At 42.7% G+C, this 23,925-nt stretch overlaps 1 protein-coding gene across 4 annotated transcripts in view; it reads right to left on the bottom strand.

Annotated features, from left to right (window-relative positions):
- Positions 1-23,925, bottom strand: part of zmynd11 (zinc finger, MYND-type containing 11) — a 69,417-nt gene that overhangs the window by 23,153 nt on the left and 22,339 nt on the right. For all 4 annotated transcript variants that reach the window (XR_009791659.1, XM_061796219.1, XM_061796220.1 and 1 more), the window contains 8 exons: positions 18,590-18,802; positions 18,432-18,509; positions 16,068-16,160; positions 15,895-15,982; positions 11,691-11,746; positions 11,547-11,624; positions 4,208-4,326; positions 563-950 (listed from right to left, as the gene is read on the bottom strand). Coding sequence is in view for 3 of the 4 variants with exons in the window: in XM_061796219.1 (XP_061652203.1) it covers positions 563-950; positions 4,208-4,326; positions 11,547-11,624; positions 11,691-11,746; positions 15,895-15,982; positions 16,068-16,160; positions 18,432-18,509; positions 18,590-18,802 (1,113 nt within the window). In the remaining variant the exon portion in view is untranslated. The remainder of the gene's footprint in view (positions 1-562; positions 951-4,207; positions 4,327-11,546; positions 11,625-11,690; positions 11,747-15,894; positions 15,983-16,067; positions 16,161-18,431; positions 18,510-18,589; positions 18,803-23,925) is intronic.

Here is a 23,925-nt window from a genome sequence, read left to right as displayed (position 1 = left end):
AGGTGTGAAAAACTTGTTGCATCATTACCAAAAAGATTCATGGCTGTATTAGCTCAAAATGGGGCTTCTACTAAACACTGAGCAAAGGGTCTGAATACTTATGGCTGTGTGATATTTCAGTTTTTCTTTTTTAATAAATCAGCAAAAATTTCAACAATTCTGTTTTGTTTGTCAATATGGGGTGCTGTGTGTACATTAATGTGGAAAAAATGAACTTAAATGATTTTAGCAAATGGCTGCAATATAAAAAAGTGAAAATTTTAAATAAACATGCTTAAGGGCATTTTAACTAAGTTAAGTGTTTGTCTTGCCAATTTTTACATTTTTACTAAAAATGAATATCGGTTCTCAGCCTTCTTAACTACTAATAATCGGTATCAGTCCTGAAAAACCCATATCGGTCGATCTCTAGTACTAATCTTCAAATAAAATGAAGCACTCATCTAAAAACATCTTGCCTATTCATTGAGCTGAGGGACAGCTACAAGGGGACAAATTGTGTCTCTTGACCCGACGCAGTTTGAGAATCACTTCGGTAAAGCTGTGAGCATGTCACACTCACCTGTCGGACTTGCTCGTTGCTGGTGGAAGAGATGCTTGACTCGGCTTCTTCGCTCCTGTCCGTTCTCTCAGTCCTCGACCCCTGCATTCTCTCCAACAGGTCCGGGATCTGTGTCTTTTCCGTCTTCACCGTCCTCGGCGTCCTGTCCGTCCGCTGGTTGCCGTCTTTCTGTGACTTCCTCGGGCTCTGACTCTGTCCACCGCCGCCTCCACCTCCTTCGTCACAGCCTCCTTCCTCGAGTTTAGTTTTCCAGAATCGTCCCTCCTTGAGGAAGCGCTGGTAGACTTCCAGTTCGTCGCAGGCTTTTTTCCAGCCGTTACTGCGCTTCACCTGCAGCTGCTGCACGCTCACCTTGATGTCCTGGATGTTGTCTGAAGGAATCCACGCCCTGAGGACGACCCCACGCACACAACTCGGTCATGAAGATGCTTTGTAAACAGGATTGAGAAACTTCTTTTCTACTGGATGGCCTAAAGCAGGGGTGTCCAAACTACAATTGTAGCCCACAGTCCATTTTTTACCGGCTCGCGGCATTTGTTACAATAAACATTTGACACAGCCTGCAATGGATGAAAAGGGGGGGAACCATGAAAAAGGTGGGTGCTGAAAAAGCGAGCGCCGGGGGTGAGAGTCGCCACAAACACATCCACCAATGTGACGCCCCTCACAACAAGGGCTGCGCGATTGATCGAAATGTCATCGTAATTTCGATTTTGGCTTCTCGCAATCATAAAAATCTTATAATCGAAGAAAAACGATTAATGTGCCGTGGCGCGGGTTGTGTATGAAAGTTCCGCCGTTGTAAACAAACCCTGAACACACCCCGTGTTGCTCGTAGAAAGTGTGTGATGCCTGAAAAACTCAAAGTTTAATTGCGACTTTTTCTTCAACCCTTTTTAAGCTTACTGTAAATATGAAGCTCCATGCATGTATCGCAACACACTGCACTTAAGAGGCCAAGGCATGCAGAGCAAGAAGAGCAGATACAGTCATGGCTTTGTCCAACCCCAATTCCAATGAAGTTGGGACATTGCGTTAAACAAATAAAAATAGGATACAATGATTTGCAAATCATGTTCAACCTATATTTAATTGAATACACTACAAAGACAAGATAATTAATGTTCAAACTGATAAACTTGGTTTTTAGCAAATAATCATTAACTTAGAATTTTATGGCTGCAACACGTTCCAAAAAAGCCGGGACAGGTGGCAAAAAAGACTGAGAAAGTTGAGGAATGCTCATCAAACACCTGTTTGGAATATCCCACAGGTGAACGGGCTAATTGGGAACAGATGGGTGCCATGATTCTGTATAAAAGGAGCTACCCTGAATTGCTCAGTCATTCACAAACAAAGATGGGGCGATGTTCACCTCTTTGTGAACAAGTGCGTGAGAAAATAGTCAAACAGTTTAAGGACAATGCTCCTCAACGTACAATTGAAAGGAATTTAGGGATTTCATCATCTATGGTCAATAATATCATCATAAGGTTCAGAGAATCTGGAGCAATCACTGCATGTAAGCGGCAAGCCCGAAAACCAACATTGAATGCCCGTGACCTTCGATCCCTGGATCAAAAACCGACATCAATGTGTAAAGGATATCACCACATGCTTTCAGGAACACTTCAGAAAACCAATGTCAGTAAATACAGTTCGGCGCTACATCCCTAAGTGCAACTTGAAACTCTACTACGCAACGCAAAAGCCATTTATCAACAACACCCAGAAACGCCGCCGGCTTCTCTGGACCCGAGCTCATCTAAGATGGAGTGATGCAAAGTGGAAATGTGTTCTGTGGTCCGACGAGTCCACATTTCAAATTGTTTTTTGAAATTGTGGACGTCGTGTCCTCCGGGCCAAAGAGGAAAAGAACCATCCAACTGTTACGGACGCAAAGTTTAAAAGCCAGCATCTGTGATGGTATGGGGCTGTGTTAGTGCCAATGGCATGGGTAACTTACACATCTGTGAAGGCACCATTAATGTTGAAAGGTGCATACAGGTTTTGGAGAAACATATGCTGCCATCCAAGCAACGTCTTTTTCATGGACGCCCCTGCTTATTTCAGCAGGACAATGCCAAACCACATTCTGCACGTGTTACAACAGCATGGCTTCGCAGTAAAAGAGTGCGGCGACTAGACTGGCCTGCCTGCAGTCCAGACCTGTCTTCCATTGAAAATGTGTGGCGCATTATGAAGCGTAAAATACGACAACGGAGACCCCGGACTGTTGAACAGCTGACGCTGTACATCAAGCAAGAATGGGAAAGAATTCCACTTACAAAGCTTCAACAATTAGTGTCATCAGTTTCCCCAAACGTTTATTGAATGTTGTTAAAAGAAAAAGTGATGTAACACAGTGGTAAACATGACCCTATCCCAGCTTTTTTGGAACGTGTTACAGCCATAAAAGTTATTGATTATCTGCTAAAAACAATAACATTTCATCAGTTTGAACATTAAATATATTGTCTTTGTAGTGTATTAAATTAAATATAGGTTGAACATGATTTGCAAATCATTGTATTCTGTTTTTGTGTTTAACACAAAGTCCCAACTTCATTGGACAAGTCCAATGAAGTTGGGACTTTGTGTTTTATGAAAAGTCACAAATGCTCCCCCCCCCCCCCCCCCCCATCTGTTTGACATGAAATCAGACTAAACTTTTCCTGTTTTAGGTCATTTAGGATTACCAACATTATTTATGTTTGGTAAATGCCATTGTATTGAGAGAAGGAATACTTTTTTGGACAAATATAATAGACAATAGTCACTGCAGGCTTGCCAATGTTTTTAGCCAAAGCTGTATTTATTTTAGTTTTTCTTACTTCTATTTTTTTTAATATATTATTTTACTTTAGGCGGCACGGTGGACGACTGGTTAGAGCGTCAGCCTCACAGGTCTGAGGACCCAGGTTCAATCCTCGGCCCCGCGTGTGTGGAGCTTGCATGTTCTCCCCGTGCCTGCATGGGTTTTCTCCGGGCACTCCGGTTTCCTCCCACATCCCAAAAACATGCATGAATTGGAGACTCTAAATTGCCCGTAGGTGTGAATGTGAGTGCGAATGGTTGTTTGTTTATATGTGCCCTGCAATTGGCTGGCAACCAGTTCAGGGTGTACCCCGCCTCCTGCCCGATGATAGCTGGGATAGGCTCCAGCACACCCGCGACCCGAGTGAGGAGAAGCGGCTCAGAAAATGGATGGATGGATGGATGGATATTTTACTTTATTTCATTAAAATAATCCTAAACTAGTTGCTTTATCACCTTTAACATAAAGACTTACTTGTTTTTGTTAACCATACAATGGCTTGATGGATTGGTTCCGGCATGTGTTATTAATGTATAATAATATAATTAGTGTTCCTTGAATCCTTGAAATGATTTGTGTATGTGGTTGATAATGATTTTTTTACATTAGCTACAATAAATTAATTAACAAAATTAACCAGTTAACCAAATATTCAGTGAGAATCTCACACATACACACAAAAAAAAAAAACAATCAAAAAAGTGAAAATATATTTTAATTATCCAATTTCATGAAAACAAATGGCTAAGTGAATGCAAAACAAATATTACAACAGGACACTTACTAACTTTGCACCCCCTCCCCACACCCAAGAAGGACGTACAAACCTTTGGTGCTGGTGGCCGAAGAAGCGCACGTCCACCTGGTTGTCTTCTTTCTGCAGCACTTTGGCCGGCCAGTAGCCAAAACCTTTCATCTTGGCCCACACCAGGTCGTGACTTGGACTCTGGAGACAAAACAAGCACAAAGTTATTAAAGAGGTACATTTGTCCCTCACAATATTGGGGTTAACCCCAAATGGACAAAAAGAATACCTGCACCTCACATGGATATGTGGTATTGGTATTACGCATAAAGCTTTTAAAAAAACACCCCCAAAATAACAGGTACCACCACTGTGTGTGTATTTATGCACGTAGGTAATCAATCAATTGTATTGTATTGTATTTACAAGTAACAACGCTTGTAATTCCTCTTTGCTTGATTTTTTTCAGTTAACACATGGCAGTTAGCACTGTGGCTACTTCCTTATTCCATTCTTCTTAGTTTCCTTTTCTACATACCGAATCTAGTCACTCCTTTCCATAGTGGCCCTCGTGGTTGAACGAGACACTACCGTATGTGTGTCTTGTTTTTTTGTCTGGTGGATAGCAGAGGACGAGGCTAGCGAGAATGTTTAAGGCTCACGTTTGTACGACAAAGAGCAGGTTTGTTCATTTATTTAGCGCTCTATTTATTATTAACACTTTTCCAAAAATACTTTCCTCATGAAAACCTCACAGTGCTTCGTTTTAGCCATTAGTATTTAACGGTTTATTACAGGGATACTCAAACTGGGTCCAGCTAGGGACTCCTTACATGGAGACATTTTTTCCAAGGATCTCCTGATAATTCTACCACCAATTAAATCTAATATTTTTTTTCTAGGAAAAAAACAGGCCCAACAAGTAAAAAAACAATAAGGAGGGCTCCAGACTCTGACCAAGTTGGTCGCATATGCGACCTTTTTTCAGTTTATGTGATTAAAAATTTCAACTTGTCGCATTTGCGTGAGTGCATGTGTTGATGGTTGAAAGTCGTCTTTTTTCCCCACTGAAATCTCCTCCTGCACACGAGAGAGCGAGAGCGCTGTGACGCCGTCTCGAGCGCGCGCACACACACACACACAAACACACACAAGGTGATTAATTTAATTAGTTCCGTAACCCTTTTTGTAACCTGAAACACTCTTAAACCGAGGTAATTATTCCCAGTGAAATGAATGGAAATGCATCCATCCATCTATTTTCCTCCGCTTATCCGAGGTCGGGTTCCGGGGTCATAGCTTTAACAAGGAAGCCCAGCCTTCCCTGTACCCAGCCACTTCATCTAGATCTTCCGGGGGGGGGGGGGGGGGGGGGGACCGAGCTTCTCACCCTCTCTCTAACGGAGAGCCTGGACACCCTGCAGAGGAAAATAATTTCGGCCGCTAGCATCCGGAATCTTGTTCTTTCGGTCATGACTCACAGCTCGTGACCATAGGGGAGGGTAGGTACATAGATCGGCCAGTAAATTGAGAGCTTCGCCTTTAGGCTTAGCTCCTTCTTTACCACAACGGACTGATACAAAGTCCACATCACTGCAGACACTGCACCAATATGCCTTTCAATCTCCTGTTCCATTCTTCCCTCACTCGTGAACAAGACCGCAAGATACATGAACTCCTCCACTTGGGGTAGGATCTCATCCCCGACTTGGAGAGGGTACACCCCCCTTTTCCGACTAAGGACAATGGTCTCAGATTTGGAGCTGCTGATTTTTATCAGAACTGCTTCACACTCGGCTGTGAACCAGGGAGAGTTGGAGATCACGACTTGATGAAGCCAACAGAACCGCATCATCTGCAAAAAGCAGAGATGCAATACTGAGGCCACCAAACCGGACCCCCTCTACAAGAGGGGGTCTCTCTAAAAGAACCTGCCTTTGCGGAGTCTAACCCTCACCGGAAACCAATCCGACTTACTGCCAGCAATGCGGATCAAACTCTGACACTGGTTGTACAGGGACCGAACAGCCTATATCAGGGGGTTCGGTACCCCCATACTCACGAAGCACCCCCCACAGGAATCCCTGGGGCACATGGTCGAATGTCTTCTCCAAGTCCACAAAACACATGTAGACTAGTTGGGCGAAATCCCATGCACCCTCGAGGACCCTGCCGAGGGTTAAGAGCTGATCCACTGTTCCATGGCCAGTACAAAAACCACACTGCTTCTCCTGAACTTGAGTTTGGACCACCACCCCGGGCTGCCAATCCAGAGGCATGCAATGTGACAGAGGCGTGTCAACCAGGACAGCGGCACAACTTCCAGAGCCTTTAGAACACTGGGCGAATCTCATCCACCCCCTAGGCCTTTCCACCATGGAGCTGTTCAACCACCTTTGTGACCTCAACCCCAGAGATAGGAGCACCCTCAGACTCTGCTTCCTGAAGGGACGGCATGTCGGTGGAATTAAGGAGGTCTTGAAGTATTATCCTCATCGACTCACAACGTCCCAAGTTGAGGTCAGAAGCGCCCCATCTCCACTATACACAGTGTTGATGGTGCACGGCTTCCCCCTCCTGAGACGCCGGACAAGAATTTCCTCCGGAAGTCGTTCTCCATGGCCTCAAGAAACTCCTCCTACGCCGGAGTTTTTGCCTCAGCAACCACCAAAATCGCATTCTGCTTGGCCAGCCGTTACCCATCAGCTGCCTCAGATGTCCCACAGGCCCAAAAAGCCCGACAGGACTCCTTCAGTTTGACGACATCCCTCACCGCTGTGTCCACCTACGCGTTTGGGGGTTTCCGCCACGACAGGCACAGACCACCTTACTGCCACAGCTCCGGTCGGGGGGGGGGTGTTCTTCCTCCCAATCACGCCCCAGGCCTCACTGTCATTGCCCACATGAGCAATGAAAACCCTCAGCAGAACGATGAAGTCCCCAGCAGGAGCGCTCTCCTGCACCCCCTCAAAAGGACTCCAAAAAGGGTGGGTACGCTTAACTATTTGGTGCATAGGCACAAATAACAGTCAGGACCCGTCTGCCCACCCAAAGGTGGAGGGAGGCTACACTTTCGTTCACCAGGGTGAACCCCAATGTACAGGCGCCGAGGCAGGCAATAAGTATACGCACACCGGCTCGGCGCCTCTCACGGTGGGCAACTCCAGAGTGGAAGAGTGCAACACCTCTCAAGAGGACTGGCACCAGAGCCCAAGTTGTGTGTGGAGGCGAGCCCGACTATCTATTCTATCTAGTATATATCTAGTCTTTTTGAGTTGTGCTTTGTCTGGTCCCTCACCTAGGACCTGTTTGCCATGGGTGACCCTGCCAGGGGCATAATGACCCGGACAACTTAACTCCTAGGATCATTGGGACACAAACCCCTCCGCCACCATAAGGTAACAGCTCAAGGAGGGGTGAAATGAAATGCAGTTAATTAAAATTAAATTATACTTACCTTTTTGAACAGTGCATGGTTGAAAATAAATAGTGCAATATAGAAATATGTGAAAACACACTATTATAAAGAAATACAATTAAATAACTATGATAACAGTTTATTGCGCAATAACTTTGAGGGGAAAGAGGAGGAGGATTATAGCTACTCATTGACGAAGAGCCTTTTTCCATAATAACAGGGAAATTCTGATTCAAATGTTTTTTTCTTTAATCTGTTTCTTTTCTAAATCATTGGTTGATTGTGGCACAACAAACCAATCTAGGGAAACCTTTCTGTTCAGAAGAAGAAGAGGGAAATTTTTAAAAAATAAAATGGGACGTCACATTGTCATTCAAAAGACTAATTGCTCTGTTGGCCAATTTGCTGCACATATCTTTTGATCTTTTTTTTTTTTTGCCTCGCTCACACTATCACCAGCGAGCGCTTTCTTATTTTTGTCAGTCTAATTAAGAGCAAAAAAAAAAAAAAAAAAAAAGATACAGTACCTACCTTAGTTGCATTGCGTGACCCACAGTCAATGACTGTTGCAAAACACAGAGCTTTCTGCTCATCGATAAAAAGTGCTTCCTAACACTAGCAGTTTCCCTTTTTATCTTTGGTACCATTCTCACTGTTTAGCCCTTTTATTACTTTAGACAAAGTTCCGGGCAATGATAGCGCACATCTTTCAGTCTTCATTCATAATGCGGCGGCTGCTGGTCGCATCCAATTGGTTGAATATGGGTATAGGGCGAACTTCCGCTGCGCGAGCGCCTCTGTAGAGAACTATTTTGACGTGATTACGCCAGCATTAATCATTTGTCGTTTTAATTAAAGAGACGCTACAATTCAACAAATAACATCCATACTGTAAATCGTATTTTTTTGCAAAAATAAAAGGATTTCCAGATTTTTTTTTTTTTTTTTTTTACCATATCAATTAAAGCGCTATTAGATTTGTGATTGGATGATCGGCGATGTGGAGGCAGAACTTCCGCCTAGAACAGATTTCCCCCTTACGGTGCAGTGCACACAAATAGCCCATCAGTTCATGTGGCTACCTCGGTTGCGTTTTCTGGTCATATTTTCCCCCTTTTTGTGTAGGTGTTTTGCCAAATTATAATTTTTTTTAACCATGGGTCCCAAGAAAGGGAGTCCCAAGAAGAGGCGGCTGATGTCAATTGAATTAAAGCATGAAATTGCAGAAAAGTAGGAGGGAGCGTAGAAAAAAAAAAAGGCATAATATTTTTGGTCAGCTATAAAGTTAAGTTTCTAAATAAACCATACATTTTTGAAGATATTTGCTGAAAACGTGCAAAGACTGAGAACAATGTCGTACTAAATTTGTCGAGATATAGCAATCAGTTTTTCACCATTTTAGTTCAAATTTTTGGGGGATATGGCTAAATTGGTGCCCAGTGACGCACCTTGGCATTGGGCATGAGTCCCTCCTACCCCACCACCTAAGAACTTGAGTGGCTTTGTTTGCATCAGTGATTACCCCTGCACAACTGCGACCTCCAGTTAGCTAGCTAGCTACGCCTACATCCCGAAAATGCATCTTCCCTTCGGATAGTCAGCTGGCGTGGCCGCTTTAGAGTGTCTTGTCGTCGGGTATGAGTGTGCGCATGGCAGAGAGGTGATGGAAATGTTCTTTTTTACTTTTCGCTGTGGGTTGTCAAGTTTACAAGATATATTTTCACTCTACAGGGACTTGAACGAAAGTCTGCTAGCTTCATCCTAACATATCATACCAAATGCCACAGACGGGCTAACATAAATTTGCATGGCTGTCACGGTAATTCCAAACCTTCTTAAAAAAATTGCTTTTTGAGGTGCCTGGAATGGATTATTGGAATTTCCATTCATTTCAATAGGAAAAGTTTGAGATACAAGTAATTTGAATTAGGAGTGTGGTGAATGAACGAAATAAAGCAGTAAGTCATTATTATTGCAGTAGTGCCTTGAGCTACAATTTGTTCAGGGACCATGCTCGTAATTCAAAACACTCGTATCATCTCCCATCGAAAAAGAATTGCTCATAATTTCTATTTGCCAACATGCTACTTGTTGTGGAGTCGCGTCTGGAATAATTGGAAAAACATGCAAATGGAACTAATATGAATTGACTTGATCAGATTCTTAATTCATTCACTGCCAGCTGTTTCCTGAGCAGGGAACCCCTAGACTGCCAGGCATTTGCGAGCAATTTCACTGATTTTTCAAGCCCCACAGAATATGTACTATGACGATGTAAACAACAAAACCCCCAAATGAAAGATCAGACTCTTTCATCAGGTACAAAAGTTTGTCTCTAGCATATACCGTTCTTTAGTAATCAGTAGTCAAATATAGCCAGAGAAACCAGCCTTTGTGTGAAAGCAGACACAAAGCAGAACAATGACTTTGACACCAATATTTTTTTCCTTTTGTGAAATTCTCAAACATCTGAACATAATACAACACTGAGAAAGTACTTTTGACAAAAAAATATTTATTTACAAGTATAACTATGTACAGAATTTACATTGGACAAAAATGCATGAACAAATGGGGCTCCCACACTTGTACTTTTTTCCTTCAAATTCTCCTCTACCGTTTGCTCAATAGTCCAGGTTTTTATTACCTTGCGCATAAAATCTAGCAAAATTGTATCCACATATGGATTTTATTCTTCTGTTGGCAGTGAATGGGACCCTGTGTGGTTGTCATTCTCCTTGAAACCAGTCACTACTTCTGCTCGAAGCACAACCCTTTCAATTACCTTTTTTGTCTGCACTGCGTACTGGAATGGGAGTCGAACGTCTGCTGGATGAATCATCTGTAAGTTTAAAACAAAAAAATACATAAGATTACTAGAGAATACGTTTTATTGATTACGTGTTTTGGAAGGTTAAAAAAACCACAACATTACTTTTCTTTGTCGCAATCGTAAATGACGTTAGATTCGCGGGTGTTTAATTCCTGCAAGATGGACAAAATGGAAAATTCATATCAGTACTGGCAACAGATGTTACATTGTAATGTGAACTAGTGTGACTAAATTATCTTTTTAATGTAACAAGGATTGAAGGAGCATGTTTGCTCGCTAAATGTAGCTAACGCGAGCTGCAAACGAGTTACCTTCGTCTTTGCCTTCGTCGGTCTCCATCGGAGGAAGCTCGGCTGGCTATCCAAAAGGGAGTTCACTCATCTGACGATTTAGGATCCCATTTATTCAAATCCTGGTCGGCAGACGATCAGCCAGCAAGCGGCCAAGAGCATCTCGCCATATGTATGGGCCGGCATTTTGCATGATCGCTTTGCTCGGAGTGTCATCCTTTATTCCCCGTATGATCTAAGGCGTCATTCCTGTCGGTCGCAGGAATATTTTTCTTGCCTTGGCGCAATAAATTTCTAGAACCGAAAGCTTTTTTTTTTTTTTTTTTTTTTTTAAAGATTTATTTCATTTTGTCTTCTCTTTTCTGCCATTATGTTTGTCTCCTCTCATTGTCTGTTGCACCCCGCCAGCCCGCCCCCTCCTCCTTCTTCAATCTGAGGAAGAGACGTTCACCTCAAGGCATTGTTGCCCTCTACAGGGTGCCATTCCTTATTGGAGTTATCCAGAGGCTTGACGATCACACAAACTGCACAAGACCCACCCCCGCCCATCCCCGTTAAAAAACGCCATTGACGTCTTTAGAGGGCATTGGCAGGGAATAGATGGATTCTTAATGACGTCTTTGGACGGCATTGGCAGGGAATGAGTTAAAATGAGATCTCATCTTAAAACAAGTACCAGTATTTTTATCTTGCGTAAACTTTTGAAAAAGTCAAAACTGTCTTAAAATAAGTACAGTAAGATTTAGCATTTTTATTATCTTTGTTAGGGCAGAAGTTTGGATCCAGCTCTTGTGCTACATGGATGGCGTCCCTAATGAAGCAGGCTGCAATGACTGTGACGTTCATGGTGGGTTGGTGCAGTGGCTTGGGTTCTACTCACACAGGGGTAACAGAACCAGTTGTCGGGGCGGGCGTTGGAAAGGTAGAAACAGTTCTTACACAGCAACAACTCATTCAGCTGGAAAACAAGACCATCAATGAGGGTAGACCTTCACACAAATGAAGTAGACGAGTAAATGTGTACCTCATGACAGGTGTCGCTGAAAAGGAGACGGGCGATCTCTGCCTGGTCACTGTGAACTACAAAAACAAGCAATAATATAATTAATACTTATATTAATGTCTCCCAACAGTCTATTCTCTTCACTTCATAGCATTTCTCTTAGCTGCTGTGCTTCCTGGATGAGTATGTGGATGTAGGATTTTTTATCCACTCATTTTAGCCTTTGTTTTGTTGCCATGTCAAACTAATCTGCCCATGGCCTTCACAATTTTGTTGGCCAATGGAATTTAAACTATATTAATAAAGCAGTGGTACCTTGACGGTGGGACACACACGCGAATAAGCAGGAGTTTCTGCGAATAACATGCAGCATTGCCAATCCCTATCATCACCTCTTACGAACACCGAATATTTTGTCAGGAACACTTACATCTCAGCCAGAACAAAGACACACCACCAGAAAGGCTCCAAACAATGACCATTTTTCAGTATTAAATTAACTTAAATTATGTATTTCTGATACGGGCTTTTCGGACCCTGTACAACCGGAGTCAGAGTTTGGTCCGCATACCCGGCAGTAAGTCGGACTCATTTCCGGTGAGGGTTGGACTCCGCCAAGGTTGCCCTTTGTCACCGATTCTGTTCATAACTTTTATGGACAGAACTTCTAGACGCAGCCGAGGCATAGAGGGGGTCCGGTTTGGTGACCTCAGTATTGCATCTCTGCTTTTCGCAGATGATGAGGTTCTGTTGGCTTCATCAAGCCGTGATTTCTAACTGTCATTGGAGCAGTTCGCAGCAGAGTGTAAAACGGCTGGGATGAGAATCAGCACCATCACATCTGAGACCATGGTCCTCAGTCAGAAAAGGGTGGCATGCCCCCTCCAGGTCTGGGATGAGATCCTGCCCAAGTGGAGGAGTTCAAGTATCTTGGGGTCTTGTTCACGAGTGAGGGAAGAATGGAACGGGAGATCAACAGGGGGATCGGTGCAGCGTCTGCAGTGATGCGGACTTTGTATCGGTCCGTTGTGGTAAAGAAGGAGCTAAGCCGAAAGGCGAAGCTCTCAATATACCGGTCAATCAATGTTCCTACCCTCACCTATGGTCACGAGCTGTGGGTCATGACCGAAAGAACAAGATCCCGGATACAAGCGGCCGAAATGAGTTTCCTCTGCAGGGTGTCCGGGCTCTCCCTTAGAGATAGGGTGAGAAGCTCAGTCATCCAATCTCAGAGTAGAGCCGCTGCTCTTCCACATCGAGAGGAGCCAGATAAGTTGGGTGGGGCATCTGATTCGGGTGCCTCCCGGACGCCTCCCTGGTGAGGTGTTCCAGGCATGGTCCACCGGGAGGAGACCCCTGGGACGACCCAGGACACGCTGGGGAGACTACGTCTTTTGGCTGGCCTGAGAATGCCTCGGGATCCCCCCAGAACAACTGGATGAAGTGGCTGGGGAGAGAGAAGTTTGGGCGTCCCTGCTAAAGACACTGCCCCTGTGACCCGACCTCGGATAAGCGGTAGAAAATGCATGGATGGATGGGATTTAAGTTTTTTTTTTTCCTCAATGTACACACAGCACCCCATATTGACAGAAAAAAACAGAATTGTTGAAATTTTTGCAGATTTATTGAAAACGAGATCCTGTCCAGTTCTGTCAGGTTGGATGGTGAACGTTGGTGGACATCCATTTTCAAGTCCCTCCAGAGATGCTCAATTGGGTTTAAGTCAGGGCTCTGGCTGGGCCATTCAAGAACAGTCACAGAGTTGTTCTGAAGCCACACCTTCGTTATTTTAGCTGTGTGCTTAGGGTCATTGTCTTGTTGGAAGGTCAACCTTCGGCCCAGTCTGAGGTCCTGAGCACTCTGGAGAAGGTTTTCGTCCAGGATATCCCTGTACTTGGCCACATTCATTTTTTTCTTCGATTGCAACCAGTCTCCCTGTCCCTGCAGCTGAAAAACACCCCCACAGCATGATGCTGCCACCACCATGCTTCACTGTTGTATTGGACAGGTGATGAGCACTGCCTGGTTTTCTCCACACATACTGCTTAGAATTAAGGCCAAAAAGTTTTATCTTGGTCTCATCAAACCAGAGAATTTTATTTCTCACCATCTTGGAGTCCTTCAGGTGTGTTTTTTAGCAAACTCCATGTGGGCTTTCATGTGTCTTGCACTGAGGAGAGGCTTCCGTCGGGCCACTGCCATAAAGCCCCGACTGGTGGAGGGCTGCAGTGATGGTTGACTTTCTAGAACTTTCTTCCATCTCCTGACTGCATCTCTGGAGCTCAGCCACAGTGATCTTTGGGTTCTTATTTACCTCTCTCACAGCCAGCTCTAGGAAGGGTTCTGGTCATCCCAAACGTCTTCCATTTAAGGATTATGGAGGACACTGTGCTCTGAGGAACCTTAAGGGCAGCAGAATTATTTTTGTAACCTTGGCCATATCTGCCACAATTCTGTCTCTGAGCTCTTCAGGCATTTCCTTTGACCTCATGATTTTCATTTGCTCCGACATGCACTGTGAGCTGTAAAGTCTTATATAGACAGGTGTGTGGCTTTCCTAATCAAGTCCAATCAGTATAATCAAACACAGCTGGACTCCAATGAAGAATGTAGAATGTAGAACCATCTCAAGGATGATCAGAAGAAATGGACAGCACCAGAGTGAAATATATGAGTGTCACAGCAAAAGGTCAGAATACTTATGGGTGTGTGATATTGCAGTCTTTCTTTTCTAATAAATCTGCAAAAATTCAGTTTTTTTTTTCTGTCAATATGGGGTGCTGTGTGTACATTAATGAGTGGGGTGGAGGGGGGGGGGGGGATTTGAAATGATTTTAGCAAATGGTTGCAATATAACAAAGAATCTAAAATTTAAGGGGGTCTGAATACTTTACGTACCCACTGTATATACTTGTGTGCTGTATACTGAGTATCTTCACAAGCATTCTCTCATCAGGTCATGTGTTCTAATCAGTAAGGATGGGGATAGAAGTGCACCGTAATATATGTGAAGATGTCTTTGTCGCAAAAACCTGTGGGGAAACGCACAGAAACTACTATAGCCTATTAAGGAGTCGGCGAGCAAGAAAGAGAGAGGTTTTTCGGTATTCCTGCTTACCCCTCATCGCACTCACCTGTACAGTCAACCGTCCCGCAACACCGTGAGCTTTCCAACAATACAGCAATAATTATCGTACCGTGAGATTAATACCGTGATAAAACCAAACCGTGAGATATAGCAAACATTTGAGTGCACTTGACTGAACAGGGGAAGCTCAAGTTTTGCAAAGGGCAAGCCAAAATTTTAGGACACTTGTCATTTACATAATGATTATTGTATGATTATTTTCTGCTACAGAAACAGAAAATAATGTTTAATGAGCATTTTACAAAAGACAGCTCCCATTGCTAAATCCGTCATTTCTGCTACGCCACCAAGTGAGCTGGCATGGGAAATGAATCGGCATTCACAAAATATTTAAAAAATGAATTACCAAAAAATACAGCAAGGTGTTAGAGGAGCTGATAGGCATAGCCTCTAGTAGTGGTTTGGATGAAAATGATGTTTTGTTTTATTTATTTATTTATTTTTAAACATAAATGTTACATAATGCAGGTTTAAAGGCACACCACGCAAATGTACTAGTGTGTGTGTGTGTGAGAGAGGGGGGGGGGGGAGAGAGAGAGAGACACCTTTGGCTTGATTGCACTTAAGTGTAAAAAAGTTGTTTAAAAAAATTGTATTTGAGGGCACTGGGACAGATTAAGTGCATTCACAATTGGAAAATATTTTTGAGATAAGAGCATGGTCGCGGAATGAACGCATGGTCGCGGAATGAACGCATAGCTCAAGGCACTATTTGATACAGATTGCATTTAATTTAATTTTGAAATATTTTTAACGGAAATAATTCAAGCATTTGTTTTTATTGTTGTGCTGCAAGTTTCACTGAATTTTGGTATAGTGCTGCAATCATTTAGATTTTATTTATGTTAACATGGTACTTGTTTATTAATGTACCAAATATTCTGTATTTTGTTGAAAAATATAATAGCTTGTGTTCAATGAAAACAAAAAAAGGTTATCTACCCAACTATTTCAAAATAATACATTTTAGAGCTGTAATTGCAATACTGCGGAACGGCGGTACCGTGATATTTTTGTTCAAGGTTACCATACCGTCAGAATCCGATACCAGCTGGCCCATATCTAAAAGAGACCCACCTCCATACAAGATAGCCGTGTTGTGAACAATCAGCTGGGCGTCGGCTTTGAAGTCCTCAAAGTTCTTGTACTTCCCCTCAGTCAGATTCTGCAGGCCGAAAGAGAGATGTTAACCCTCGGGACGGACAGAATCAGGACGTTCTTGCCTTCAGGTGGACGTGTGTGTGTGTCACCTCGTGGATGTTGGAGACGTCAAGCGCAGTGTGGATAAGTCTTCTGTACATGGGATGCTTGGTGTCTTTGCTTTTCTTGTTCAGGTCCACCGCCTGTTAGGAGGAGAACCCACGTCAAAATAAAGTGTTCCCCTCTGCCATATCACAGATTTTGAAGCAACTGATTTTTGGTTTTGTTTGTTTTTTAACAGTACAGTCTTTCCTCGCTATATCCTGGATCACTTTCTGGAGGGTCAGAGGAATGCGGATAATTTTATTGTACAGTGGACCTATTATATAATATTTCAATTCTGTTATCAGTTTTTACACATTTTCAGCACTTACCTTCAAACATGTTTAATGTATTTAGAAACAAAACACAACAAGGAGTTTAGTTCAACTTCAAGGAGGGACTCAATTGTTTTAAACGCGCATAAAGGAGTGAGGATCAAGCATCGAGGAGCTTCCACAGGCGAGCCTAAATCGAGGGACGTCGGAAGCCTCTGCGGAAGTCTTTTAACACCTCGATTGTGACATATGTAAACCAGCTCGATCGTAAACAGAGACCTTCATATTAAATAGTTCATCTTCAGTTTTTGTCATTCCTTGATTACTTTAGTGTGAATATTCATATTTTGTTGAGTGTATATTCAATTTGGGGCACTATTTGATACCAAAATGGCTTAATTACACTGGCTCATGGTTACTACACCGAAGCAGCCACCTATTTCTAAGATTTGTAAAGCAATCATGTCTAATTTTGTCAAATGGATTTGGCCACAAAGAAAATAATGTTCTGTTGGTTCAACACAGTGTTTGTATTCAACGTAATACATAAGCAACACAGCAACATTTTATACATATTTACCAGTTACCCTTTGTTTTTGTTTTTTTTTTACAAGTTACTCCTAATATGCACATTCGTGTGGGGGTAGACGCCCTTGGGATAGATCAATCATGATCGTCTTAGCATCTGCAAAGTTGTGAACAGTAACTATTGATTATATTTGACTTGAATCCCACTTGAAATATAAAGCATAAATTGTACATTTTTGGTAATAGTAATCATCAGCCACGCAGACGGTTCATTTGTGACACACGTCAACGACGTGTCATCGTTAGTAGACATCCCCATAAAATGACATCGAGCAACGATCGTTTCAATTCCACCAAACATTTCTACCTCGGCACGGTGGATTGGCTGGCAACCAGTTCAGGGTGTACCCTGCCTCGTTCCCGATGATAGCTGGGATAGGCTCCAGCACGCCTAGTGAGGAGAAGCGGTTCAGAATATGGATTGATGGATAATTAAAAAAGAAAAACTGAAATGTCACACAGCCATAAGTATTCAGACCCTTTGCTGTGACACTCATTTCAGTTTTTCTTTTTTAATTATCCATCCATCCATCCATCAATCCATTTTCTGAGCCGCTTATCCTCACGAGGGTCGCGGGAGTGCTGGAGCCTATCCCAGCGGGGAGAACATGCAAACTCCACACAGGCGGGGCTGGGAATTGAACCCCGGTCCTCAGAACTGTGAGGCAGATGCTCTAACCAGTCGCCCGCCGTGCCACCTTTTCTAATTAATCTTCAAAAATTTCAACAATTCCGTTTTTTTCTGTCAATATGGGGTGCTGTGTGTACATTGAAGAAAAAAAATTAAATGATTTTAGCAAATGGCTGCAATATAACAGAGTGAAAATTTTAAGGGGGTCTGAATACTTGCCGTACCCACTGTACTTCCAAAGGTGCTATTGAAAAGCACACAGCTAAAATAACGAAGGAGTGGCTTCAGAACAACTCCGTGACTGTTCTTGATTGGCCCAGCCAGAGCCCTGACTTAAACCCAATTGAGCATCTCTGGAGAGACCTGAAAATGGCTGTCCACCAACGTTCGCCATACAATCTGACAGAACTGGACAGGATCTGCAAGGAGGAATGGCAGAGGATCCCCAAATCCAAGTGTGAAAAACTTATTGCATCATTACCAAAAAGACTCACGGTTGTATTAGCTCAAAAGGGGGCTTCTACTAAATAGTGAGCAAAGGGTCTGAAGAATACTTATGGCGGTGTGATAGTTCAGTTTTTCTTTTTTAATAAATCTGCAAAAATTTCAACAATTCCATTTTTTTCTGTCAATATGGGGTGCTGTGTGTACATTAATGAAGGGGAAAAATGAACTGATTGAAGACAATGAACATTTTATCAAATGGCTGCAATATAACAAAGAGGGAAAAATTTAAGGGGGTCTGAATACTGAACTTTCCGTATCCACTGTATATTTAGCGAGAAAAATGGTGACGTGTCCAATACTTATTTCAGCCGCTGTATATAGATACTCTATATACAGTAGATGGAAAGATAGATGTGGTCCTCGTTACTCACCCTCTCCTTCATCCGCTGGACAATGAAGCGCAGATATTTGCACATCTCCTGTTTGCTCAGGTTCTTCTTTTTACTCCCCTGCAGATGCATGACAAAACGCTTGAGACGTACGAAAGGACGGACGGGCACAAAAAAAGTGACCGCTGGAGGGAACCCACCCTGCAGAAGACGCACTGCCAGTGAGAGCCGGCATCGCGGGGCCGGCCGTCCTCCGACAGACACTTGAGGTGGAAGACGCGGAAGCAGTTGTCGCAGGGCAGCACGTCGCCCGGCAGGTGGCACTGGAAACAGTACCAGTCGTGGCTCTCGGCCTCCCACTCCTGAGGAGGACACGCGGGATAGCACATGTTGGCTTCACCCAGCTCCCCCTCCTGGCCGCCACACGCAGCAGGTGAGGAAGGAAGGCACAAAACAAAATTAATCACCCGTGCAGTCAACGCTTTCACAGACATTCTACATTACTTGCAAAAAGTTTGGGATATTGGGCTTTGGGTGAAATTTCAAGATGAACCTATAAGCTTTACATGTCTACTTAAAAGAAGGTTTTGCAGTTGTTGTTTTTTAAATTGTTATTTATTATTATTATTTTTATTTTTTTTTAATTTTATTTATTTATTTTTTTTTTAAATCGAGAAACCACCGAGCCCGAAGAACAACAACAAAACAGATAGGTCTCAATCACCTGTGGGCTGACCTATGGCAAGCCACTTGATCTTTTGCTCCATGAAGTGTGCTAAATTGTTTGTGTGCTCGCTTTGTCCGTACTAGTAGAACGACTGTCTTACTAGTAACTTTTTTTCACTAATGTATGACATTTCTGCACAGTAGTAAAACGACTAGGTCACAATAGTAGATTGCCTACGGTGCACTAATAGTACCACTGCATTACAAGTGACGTTTTTTCTCCCCAGTTCTGTAAGACAGTTCTGCGGATAAGAACAACTAGGGTGAGTTAATAACTCGGGTGCACTAGTAGAAGTCTGTCTTACTAGTGACATTTTTTTCTACTACTGGATGGCATTTCTGCAAACTAGTTGAATGACTGTCTAACTAGTGAAATTTTTTCCAGTACTGTATGACATTTCTCCGCACGAGCAAAATAACTAGGGTACACTAGTAGACCAACTGTCTTATTAGTGACATTCTTCCACTACTGTAATGAACAAGTTAAAAACACACAAGGGGGTCCCACAAGACAGGACCATGACCACAGCCCACCATAGATCCCAGTGCAGAGGGCTCCCTCTGAGGAAACACTGTAAATAGTAAACTATGACTAAAAGATAAACAACCCTAAAATATAAAGACTAAAACAATCAAAACATAAGCATAAATAATTGACCTAAAGATATGATAAGGATAAAATGCAATAAATATAATGAGAATAATGATAATATAAAAATAAGATAAATAAAAAGAAAGAAAGAAAGATAGTATTAGTTAAAAGCTAAATAATAAACATGGGTCTTGAGCTTGTTCGTAAAAACAATAACATTCTCTGCGCCTAGGGTTGGGCATCGTTTGAATTTGAGTGATTTCGGTCCCCATTCCTTATTTCGATTCTGGTTCCAAACTATTCTCGATTCCAAAACGTTGCATGGTTTAAAATAAAGGGTGTCCAAATTATGAACATCCATTTTCTTATTTTTCCCACGGCAGAGACTATAATGAACATTTCAGACATCCAAACACACCAAAGGCATGAAAAAGGTGAGAAAAAAACCCAACATTGTAGGGGGGGGGGTCTGGGGCTGCCAAGTCGGCACACCCATCAGCCGGGCTGGCTTATCCAGTGTTAATATCTATGCCCAGGAAGCCAAATAGAAGACGGTGTGTGAGGTCATGTGACTTTCTTGTGCAGTTTGATTGGTGAACTAAACTTAAACGCCACTAGCGCTTAAACTGGATTGGCGCAAACCGGGCCCGATGCGGAAGTCGAAGTCTCAAGCACAAAATAGTTGATAAATAAGCAAGAATTGATAAATAAAAGTAGCAAGCGACATTTAGATCATTGTAACGGAGTAAAAGCAACGTTACTTCTTAACAGCAGAAGCAGCGGAAGTGTTTTTTCTGGTCTCGTCAACTCCTGAGACTTATCCAAAGCACAGGCGGAACCTCGGGCCAATGTGCTCGCATATTAGTCCGCCGCGGAGTAATAGTCACAATTACGTGTGTGTGTGGATGTGTGGAATGGATCTAGCTGCCAGTGTTCAAGGAGTACGAAACAGCCGATGACGACAGCGACCTTCCCCACTCATCTGATCTATAGGATTCAAAGTGTGCTGCAGTTCTCCTCCAAGTCGGGGGGGTCGCTATGGCTAGTATTGGCTAGGACGCCACAGGGTGGAGTTTCTTCTGCATTTTTTGGCCATTTCCGGTAGCCGTTTTTACTTTCCTTTTCGTAACAAGGAACAAAGCAACAACAATGGCGACCTAACGTGCTTTATAACCTATTATAATCACAGGTCCTTCTAAAGGTGAGACAGCATTTAAATTTGACAACTTTATAATGATTTACCAGTTCAATTCAGAAGGCTTCAGTTTCCAATATCAATTTGTTTTGCAATGACTATCAACAAGTCACAAGGTCAGTCTCTGAAAGTTGCTGGATTGAATTTGTGTTCTCCATATTTTTCCAATGCTCAGTTTTATGTTGGTTGCTCAAGGGTTGGCAGATCTAATGATTTGTGTATACTGGCAGAGAATATGATGAAAAAAAATATTGTCTATCCTGAAGCATTGCAATAAAACCTTGAACTGTTTGAAGTGTAGAATACTATTGCATGTGAACTATTCATGAGGTTTGGAGTATTGGACTTTCCGCAGGAACTAGCCCGGAGGGCGCCTTAACCCGCTAGTTCTAACATACTTCTCTGCCACTCCAGACTGCCACATGCAGTACCACAGTTCCTCCCTGGGTACTCTGTCATAGGCTTTCTCTAGATGTACAAAGACACAACGTAGCTCCTTCTGACCTTCTCTATACTTTTCCATCAACACCCTTAAGGCAAATAATGCATCTGCTGTACTCTTTCGAGGCATTAAAACATAATGTTGCTCGCAAATACATCTGTCCTGAGTCTAGCCTCCACAACTTTTTCCCATAACTTCATTGTGTACCTCAAACTTTATTTCTCTATAGTTCCCACAGGTCTGTATATGACCCATGTTCTTAAAAATGGGCACCGGCACACTTTTCCTCCATTCCTCAGGCATCTTCTCACCCGCTAGAATTCTGTCGAACAAGCTGGTCGAAAACTCCACAGCACCTCCTGTAGATGCTTCCATACCTCCACAGGTATGTCATCAGGACCAACTGCCAATTTGCCTCTTCTACTCTTCCTTCTCTCATTTTTTCTTTCCATCTATCCAGTATGTTACTAGCAGCAGTCAACACATTTCCATCTCTATCCTTAATTACCCTAACCTGCTGCATATCGTTCCCATCTCTGTCCCTCTGTCTGGCCAACCTGTATGGATGCTTTTCTCCTTCTTTAGTGTCCAACCTGGCATGTCACCATATGCATCTTGTTTGACCTTTCCCACCTGGACCTTTGCCCTACTTCACATCTCAATCTATTCCTTTCTTCTCTCCTCGGTCCTCTCAGTGTCCCACTTCTTTTTAGCTAAGCTCTTACCTTGTACGATTTTCCGATACTTTGAGGTCTCCTTCTCCCCTTTTCCTGGAAAAACGTATTTGCCATCCAGGATTTTAAATCTAAAATGCAGTTTAAAAGAGCCCCCATTGGTCTAGTGTCATCAGTAGACACAGATGTAAAGCTGTGTATCATCAGCATACTGTAACTATGGAAGTTTACTCTGTGCCTCCTAAAGACACCGCCTAAAGGGAGCATATACAAATTGAACAATAAAGGGCCTAAAACTGATTCTTGAGGCACACCACGTTACTTCATAGACTTTAGAGGTGCATATATCCAAACATACCATAAAAGTTCTTTCAGTGAGGTAGGATAAAAACCAACCAACCAAGAAGGGCCCTTACCACTGCTGCTTTGAAGGCCTCAGGGAAGGTCCCGGTCTGAAGAGAGCAATTTATAATCTTTAAAAGCTCTTCTCTAAACTATCCAACCAGTGTTTTAAAAAGAGATGATGGGATAGGTTCAAGAAGACATGGTGGGCCTCACTGTGGCAAGGACTTTGTCAAGCATCTCAGCATTGACCAGGGCAAAACTGTCCACTATTTCCTCTGGTAAAGACAAACACTCAGATGCATTTAAAACCATACAGCAACTAGATAAAATATTACATCTGATGGTATCAATCTTTCCTCTAAAGTGGTCTGCGAAATTCCCACAAAAAGTTTCTTTGGGTTATGGGGAAACTGTTAGAATCAGGATTTAAAAAGGTGGAATCAGAATCATCTTTATTTGCCAAGTATGTCCAAAAAACACACAAGGAATTTGTCCGCTCTAGTACGACAACAGACAGTCAATTGACAGAGAACACTTTTGAGACATAAAGAAATTGAGAAAAACAGTCACTGAGCAATAAAGGGTTGGTAGTTATCTGGTAATGCCGGTACAATTATTTTTTTTTTTGACAATTGTGCAACAACATGCGGAGTTCTCTAGCAATGAGAGCAGTTTGAATGGCTAATATAGCAATAGGCCGGTGCAATGACCATTTTGCAAAGGGTGCCGAGACTTCAAGGAGTGTATGCAGTTTAAAGTGACTAGTTGGGACAATGTTGATTGTGCAAATGTTGCAGATACTCCTCAGTCGGTGTGCAAGTGAGGCAGATGCTACTCTGGCATGAGTGGCCAGTATTGGTCAACAACAGATATGCAAATAGTGCAGCATGGCAAGACTACTACAGTGAATGCACGAGTATGTATAATTGGCCCGACAGTAATGTGACAACAAACTCCAGACAAAAAAATTGGTAGCATGTTGCAAAGGAATTGTAGGTTAGCTTTTTAAGAAGTTGATTACAAGAGGGAGGAATCTGTTGGAATGTCTGCTAGTTCTAGTTGGCATTGATCTGTAGCGCCTACCTGAGGGAAGGAGCTGGAAGAGCTGGTGACCGGGATGTGGAGGGTCCAAGAGGATTTTGCACGCTCTTGTCTTAGCTCTGGCAGCGTGCAAGTTCTCAAGGGTGGGTAGGGGGGTACCGACAATCTTTTCAGCAGTTTTGATTGTTCGTTGCAGTCAGAGTTTGTCCTTTTTTTTAATACACATATATATATATATATATATATATATATATATATATACACACACAACTTTGGAGTTATTTTTGTGATCGCTGATCATTTTGGAGAAATCTGCATTTCTTGACAGTTTCACAGCACTGTGTGGATAAGCGGTGAAGAAAATGGATGGAAAAATGGATGTTAGAGAATTTGTTGGTGACAGAGTATTTGGTAGTTCACAGTTTTTATTCTTCCTGAATTTTCTCTCCGCTACCCTGCACATCCTTTTTAAAGTCTTTACTTTTTCATTTCTCCAAGGAAAGTTTGTTTTTGTTAACTTT

Source organism: Phyllopteryx taeniolatus, chromosome 14, assembly GCF_024500385.1.
Source record: "Phyllopteryx taeniolatus isolate TA_2022b chromosome 14, UOR_Ptae_1.2, whole genome shotgun sequence".
NCBI lineage: Eukaryota > Metazoa > Chordata > Actinopteri > Syngnathiformes > Syngnathidae > Phyllopteryx > Phyllopteryx taeniolatus.
The sequence above is the reverse complement of the archived record's forward strand: the minus strand, read 5'-3'. Positions and strand labels throughout refer to the sequence as shown.